This window comes from Aphis gossypii, chromosome 2 (assembly GCF_020184175.1).
Source record: "Aphis gossypii isolate Hap1 chromosome 2, ASM2018417v2, whole genome shotgun sequence".
In the NCBI taxonomy this organism is placed as follows: Eukaryota; Metazoa; Arthropoda; class Insecta; order Hemiptera; family Aphididae; genus Aphis; species Aphis gossypii.
The window spans coordinates 56,246,986-56,254,299 of record NC_065531.1 but is presented as its reverse complement, the minus strand read 5'-3'; the positions used below and the strand labels follow the sequence as shown (position 1 = coordinate 56,254,299).

At 24.6% G+C, this 7,314-nt stretch overlaps 1 protein-coding gene across 6 annotated transcripts; it reads right to left on the bottom strand.

Annotated features, from left to right (window-relative positions):
• Positions 1–76: 76 nt before the first annotated feature.
• Positions 77–6,647, bottom strand: LOC114125397 (SWI/SNF-related matrix-associated actin-dependent regulator of chromatin subfamily A-like protein 1). Of its 6 annotated transcripts, none has more exons than XM_050199395.1 (15): positions 6,352–6,646; positions 6,178–6,274; positions 5,978–6,110; positions 4,468–4,934; positions 4,293–4,408; positions 4,123–4,232; positions 3,928–4,062; positions 3,634–3,811; positions 3,371–3,540; positions 2,329–2,490; positions 2,014–2,175; positions 951–1,058; positions 694–868; positions 442–627; positions 77–374 (listed from the first exon to the last, which is right to left on the bottom strand). In XM_050199395.1, the coding sequence occupies exons 4-15, from the start codon at positions 4,886–4,888 to the stop codon at positions 240–242; spliced, it is 2,058 nt and encodes a 685-aa protein (XP_050055352.1). In that variant the 5' UTR covers positions 4,889–4,934; positions 5,978–6,110; positions 6,178–6,274; positions 6,352–6,646; the 3' UTR covers positions 77–239. The 6 variants fall into 6 exon arrangements, with proteins under 6 accessions (XP_050055352.1, XP_050055353.1, XP_027840177.2 ...); XM_050199396.1 differs by having other exon boundaries at positions 6,382–6,646; XM_027984376.2 differs by lacking the exon at positions 6,178–6,274.
• Between the last annotated feature and the right edge of the window lie 667 nt (positions 6,648–7,314).

Here is a 7,314-nt window from a genome sequence, read left to right as displayed (position 1 = left end):
CATTCAAGTATTATCAATGTAAATAATGCCCATTGTAATATGTAAAAAAGGAAATTGTATTCTTAAAATACATTACTTAACTAAAATTATTTTTATTCATTGGGTAAGTAAATTCATTTTATACATACATATTCAACGTTTAGTGAAAAATTATAACTAATTCTTTATTTACTGTGATACAAAAATTTATTATCATATAAAATTAAAAGAGTTTTCATTACAGTAGGTACATACATAACTTAACATTTGCGTGGACGTTTGCATTGAGATTCTTCAACTTCATCCAAAAATTTTAAATCATTTTCATCTAGTTCAGAATCCTCGTCATTTAAGAAATCGAGAATGCTCATTTGGTTTGATTTAGCCGAACAGTTCTAATAAAGCATTAACAAATTATACATAAACCACAAATTATATTACATACCATACTTAAATACTTACAATAACTGTAGTACTGTCATCTTTAAAATTATCTTTACTGAGACCGGCTTTATTTAAAACATTTAATTTGAACTGAATCAATGGCCAAATATGATCATCTGCCGTACCTTTTGCCAAAAGATATTGTATAGTAACTGCTTCTGCTTGACCAATACGATGAGCACGATCTTCAGCTTGTGTTAAAATCTGAAAATATTTTAATATTTTTAAAAATTAGTTTCACATTACAATGTTGTAGTCAGTTATTCTTACACCGGGATTCCAGTAAAGTTCAGCAAATATAACAAGTTTTGCTGCAGTTAATGTAATACCAGAATTAGCTGCACAAATTGAAAGAACAGCTACCCTATACATATCTTCACTTTGGAATTGATCACACACACTTTTTCTTTCTTCTGATGATGTTTTACCATCAATTCGAATATAACTAATGGCACAATTCGTTGAAAACAATTTAAATAAATAGTTCAAACACGTAGAATTAACATGTATCATAATATTTTACTCACTAAGTCTCATTGTTCTCTAGAACATCACATATACCATTAATAACTTTTTGATGATGAGCAAATACCAAAAACTTTTTTCCTTCTTTAAGCAAATTTAGAATGTAATCACTAAACAACAAAATAATGTGTTTTTTTTTTTAATGTTTACCATAATTTTCTTTTAAAATTATGATTAGAACCTAATTATTGGTTTATAATTATTTTTCTATTATATTAAATTTAATGTAAAAGTTTTCAGTAGCTAAATTATTAATTTTGCTTATAGTATTATTTTTATGTCATGAGTATGAAACAATAGTATCAAAAATATAATATCATAAAATCATGTAATTCATAACAAGGTCTAAATTGGTCTATGTAGAAAACTGTAGCAAGTTAATATTTATAATGAAATCATTAAAAATTCCTCAAATTATCATATTCTTCTAAAAATTGATACAAATAAGAATAAATTATCGTCATCAAACATTATCATATCAGCGAATAATACTAGTTACCAAAATATTACTTTGGTTTATGAAAAATAAAATCATAAAAAAATAATTTACAACTAGGAATCAATATTCTAATCAGTTAATAGTAATGCTTATGATTAAATTACATTGTATAGAGTATTGCCATATGTCCCAGAAAACCGGAACTTTCACTAGTTTATAATTTAGTATACTAGTATCCCAAAAATAAATTTAGGAACTTTGTATGTCCTAGTTTAGGTGAATAATAATTTTAATTGAGAGACAACATGTTATTGTTAATAAAAAAAAACGCAATGATGCCAAATCTATAAGCTAATAATAAAATAATATTGGGAAAATTTAAAGGGAAATACGATGGACTGACAAAAAAATATATACTTAATATGATTCAATAATAATTCAAGTCCAATTTAATTTGCTATTTTAGGTATTTGTCCTGGATTTGCTTGATGAAATTATGGTAACCCTAACATTGAACTTTAATAACTTTGATATTAATATTGAATTAAGACATCATAACTACTAGTTAAAAATCAAGATTATCATTTGATTGAAGTATAACATATAGCTGTATTAGTAGTACTCACCAAATAGCAGGCAATTTTACCTCTCCAGTTTGATTAAAATATTTTAATAAAGCACCACGAACTTCTGTTTTCTTGAGAGACGTATTTGTCATCATGACTTCCAAGTCATCCATGTTTTGAGTACGAGCTTTGATATTTTCTGGTTTTAAGACTACTACATTCCTATAATTGAAATTTTTAAATTTTTGTATACAAAATAATGTACTCATTAAAAAGTTAGTATCTAATCAGACTAATTATTCCACTTAATCATTTAATAAAAAGAAATATTTTTAAAAAACTTGATATTATTATGAAATATGATGTTATAAATACCTAATTTTTTGCGGTAACTGTTTTAATACTTCACTTTTTAGACGACGAATCATAAAATGTGTTTCTAGAATAATTTTTAACTCTTTCATATTACTAGAACCTGAAAAGTCCCAACCAAAATTTGTTTCTCGTCCATTGCAGTAGCGAACACCATACTCAATTCTAAAATCATGTTTTTCAATTTAATATTAACAGAATAGTGAATTTTAATACAAAAATATAATATTTTATAGTTTTTTGTTCATTAAATACATAGTACAAATCTAAAAAAAATCAAAAATGTTTACTTTTGGATGCATAATACATTAAAAATAAATATATAATATATATATATATATATATATATATATATAAAGTATAAATAATATTGTCAGTTAATTCTAACAAATTAAAAAATTAAAAACTAACTAGATCTCATGGGTTATGTGAAAACAAGCCATAAAATACTGTAAAATGAGTAAACAGCATTTAAGTAAATCTATTAAATAAAAAAATTTATAAATTTTACAAAAATCAAGTCATTCTACTAGATAGCACAAATGTTATTTAAATTGTATGCGTGATTTTTAATTAAACCTTAAATCTTAATTCCTTATTACTTTATAGAAAAAATAATAGGAAAACAGATATGAAATACAGTTTTTGTGTTGTCAAAAACAATAACCATTTAATATTTAACTAATTAAGTACTTATTTAGATTTAAATATCATTAGAATACACACCCATAAGTGTTTTCAAATTTATGATTCACAGTGATTCAATTTAAAAACATACTTAACATTTGTTTATACCTTTTTAGGTATATAACTATTTGAGTAAAAAATTATAAAATTATATTTTAATTTCATAATAATAATGTAGTATACACAATAGTAGTTAAAGTAGTAGTAATAAATATTATTATTAATCATATCACAAATGGGATACTGCAATTTATTAAGCTAAATTTTGTAAAATAATTTTAAGATATTCTAATGTTGCAAAAATAAATTATTATTATTTATAAATGTTAAATTATGTGGGTATACACTCTTAACTTACGGAGTTATAAAGTTATTTCGTGTTATTGCTTTAATCTGACAATAAAGTTCAATAGGTCTTGACAAAGCAGGAGTACCACTTAACAATATACACTGCTTACTTTGCATCGCTAAAGAAAGTGCTACTTTTGTCCGGGCAGATTTATCACTTTTTAAACTGTGGCTTTCATCCTTAACAAAAAAAATCAGCAAAATTTATAAAAACATTTGGTTTTAAATTGAAACTGAAGAATGTTTAAAAACATTAAAATTAAAATATCTTACAAATACAATAATTCCAAATTTAAACTTTAAAAGCATATCTTTATTTCTGGTCATTAAATCATACGAAGTAATAACAACAGCTGGATCAATAAATTGTTCATTAGTCTTAGATAATACACAAATACTCGATACAGGAACATTTGGCAATCTTAAACGAATTTCCTCTTCCCATGTGTACCTAACATTAACAAGAAAAATATTTTTTATTGAGTCGAAATAAATAAATAATTAACTAGTAATAAAATCTAAATGCCATAACAGTATAAATTAATAATAAACATTAATTTTATTTACCTCATACTCGAAGGACAAACAATAAGTAAAGGAAAATTATCTGAATAATATTTTACAATTGCTATAGCTTGTATAGTTTTTCCTAAGCCCATATCATCTGCAATAATACAGCGACCTTTTTTTGATACTCCAAACCTAAATTAAATAAAACATTTATAAAATGTATAATTTGACTTTTATTAATAGAAAACTAACTGGACTCCAAGTTTTTGAAATGGATAAAGGTTATCCAGCATATCATTTCCAATACTACTTATGTCAGTTTTTGAATAATGTGTTTCGGTGTCTTCAATATTTTTAAACAACTGAAATAAGTAACAATGGTTATTAGTCACATTGATACATTTCAATTAGAAACTCAGTACTTTTAAGACAAAATTCGGTAACTTTTCTATTTTGACAAGAGGCTCAAGAGGTTTAATACTTATCATAAGCTGGTCATGATATTTTATTAAGAATGACCATTCTGATGTTTTGGGATCTAAAAACATAAATTTCTTAATATTTAAATAAAGTTATACTATACAAAATGTATCTTACCATAATTTTTACTTAATATTGTTTTAATAGTATCGATTAATTGTTGATGATAAGCAACATGTAAAGTAAACCGTTCTTTTGATATAATTTCACAAGTACCATGAATAGGTTTTGATTGCGAATTCTGTGAACTTTTATTATAATTTGAACGGATAAATTTTCCATTAGGTGATGGCGATACAACTAATCCAGATACTGATAATGTGCATTTATTATTATTATTTATAACTTGTTGAGGTGTACTCCTAACATTAGGCGATGGAAATACAGATAATCCAGATACTGATAATGTGCATTGATTATTTTTATTTATAACTTGTTGAGGTGTATTTCTAAGCGCCAATTTTGCTGCTAATTTTGCCTGAGCTGCTTTTTTATTTGCTTCAATCATTTTACGCTGTTCGTCAGTTAAACTTGACATGTTTAATCTTCTAACTCTGAATTACTTTAAGTTGAACTTCACTTATCTGTTAAACAAATATATATATATATATTATATATTTGTATATTAGAAGTAAACATATTAAATTAAATATAATATTAAATGAATACATAAATACATTTTTGTCACACCTGTAACTAAAGTTTAATTTTTGATGCTTGTTGAAGTGATAAAAAATTATTATTTTTAGCATGATTGGTATAAAATGTACTGTGTAAATTAGGAATATATTATATGAACTTGTTTTTCTGTTTTGTTTAATAAATCAAATACTAGCTGGTAGGTGAGTTATTCCTGTGCTGTTCTATGAATCTGTTTGGAGAATCTAGAGCCTCAGAATGGTAAGAACAGTTCATTATTTATTATAGTTTGACTATACTGTGGTCATTATGAATATAATTACCATCTTTATGGCAATATTGATAAAAAGACAAAATAATATTCTGCGGTAATGCAGCTCTTATGAGAGAGCAATTTTAATTTTATTCAAAAAGCATCTTTCTCCAGCTAGTCATAGTACACATGACTTAAATACCTAGCTTACTTCCTTTCCAAACAACATTGAAAATGATTAAAAATATAATCAATTCTTTAATCTAAATTAATTTAAATAATAACTTATAAAAATATAAAGTAAAGATGAATTGGATATTTAAAGAAATATCAGATATGAGAACAATTATATATAAAAAATTTCATGCACGGTGGCGTAGTGAACAATGTTTTATTATGCCTAGGAGTCATGGTAAAAAAAATTTGGGGGTGGGGTGGTTGGATACATGATTTATAACATAAAACAAAAATTATAATATACACAGTCACATAATAATTATATATATTATATAATATAATATTAAGGGGATAAAAAGTGGATAGGAATTGAATATAATATGTTATGCATCATGGTCCATAAAGGTTTACCACACCACTGGTCATGCATATTATATACTATATTTATAAGAGGTATCTCCCTACTTTGTAACCCAATGTATAAAAAAATAAAAACGAAGATAAGTTATTCAAAATTTTTTAAAAATTTAAATTAACAATTAAGAATATTATATGTACCTATTTATTGTTTACTAAATATTCTGAAAAAATCTTCATTTAGTTCAATAGTGTACTTGAAGAGGCATTTCCACGTCACATTGAATTGTGTTTATAAAATGTTCCATGTTAAGTTATGTCTGACAGGAAAAAACTGACAAAAACATATAATGAAATAACAATAGAAATATTATTTGACAATTAAATACATGAATACCTACTTTATTACTGTATTCAAAACTAATGGAAATAGTTTAAATAAAGATTATGCGTTATCGTCTTATCGAATAAACTAATAATTTTAACTAAAATTAGATACTGCAAAAATATTCATAAAGCCATAAATATTAAATTGTATATTATAATAAGTTATAAGTTATAGGTAACACACCTACCATTATAACAATAACGATACAATAACTTACAATCACGATTCTTTTCTCAGCTATCACAAAATTCTCCAAATTACCAAAAATTGGATATTTACATTCACGATCTTAAAAGATCTTCTAAGACCGTGTTTACATTATTTAATATTTTGCCCATAGATAATTATTTATGATTTTGCCTCCAATTGAAAGATTGATAACGTGATTGATAAGAAGTGGATTATCATTTATCACTGTTATCACTTATCATGCATCATATAATTAATATTATTATTTAAAATGAATAATATAATAATATGAACTATTCAATATTCATATTTTATATTTTCATACTTTATAAATTAAACTTAATAAACAGAGGTTAATAATGTTAATTCATTAATACTTTCTCGTCGAACCTAACTCTCTTGAATCATATAATCCTACAGTAATATGATTGCATAATAATATAGGTAGGTACAATGGATAATAAAAGAAAACTTATAATTTTGCTGTACGTAGGTATCTAGGTATCCAAAACTTGGATCATTTTATTCGAAGTGTATGATCTGAAGATTACTAGTTTAATAGTTTAATACCACAGCTGTAAATAGAATAATGTTATAATCTATATTCTATATTATACGTAATAATTGTAATTTAAATATATAATATAATATTTTTAGTCTGCCTGATGATGGTATTTGAGGCTTCTGTCTAGCATTGCCCATAGGGTTATTTTTCAGTACCTACCTAAGTATGCGATGTTTAAAAATATTATGATCTACTATTCATTTTGCAGGTTTTAAAATTATGCTTCCACGTTTACTTATTGTTACATAATATCCATGCATGTATGTGTGGTATTCACAATCTCGACACTCGACTAACTCATATTAGATAAAAAGAATACTTGATTTTTTAAGTAGGTATTCCAATGTTTTTGAAAAAATGATGTAAAATAGTTATTTTTAAAAATCGTTGTCAAAA

Excerpts from the sequence above, each read along its gene's own strand:
- LOC114125397 (XM_027989020.2), bottom strand. The coding sequence starts at position 4,888 with ATGTCAAGTTTAACTGACGAACAGCGTAAAATGATTGAAGCAAATAAA. Across the intron at positions 4,233-4,292 it reads TACCGAATTTTGTCTTAAAA|TTGTTTAAAAATATTGAAGA; the intron begins GTACTGAGTTTC and ends TACTTATTTCAG. Across the intron at positions 4,063-4,122 it reads TTTCAAAAACTTGGAGTCCA|GTTTGGAGTATCAAAAAAAG; the intron begins GTTAGTTTTCTA and ends TATTTAATTTAG.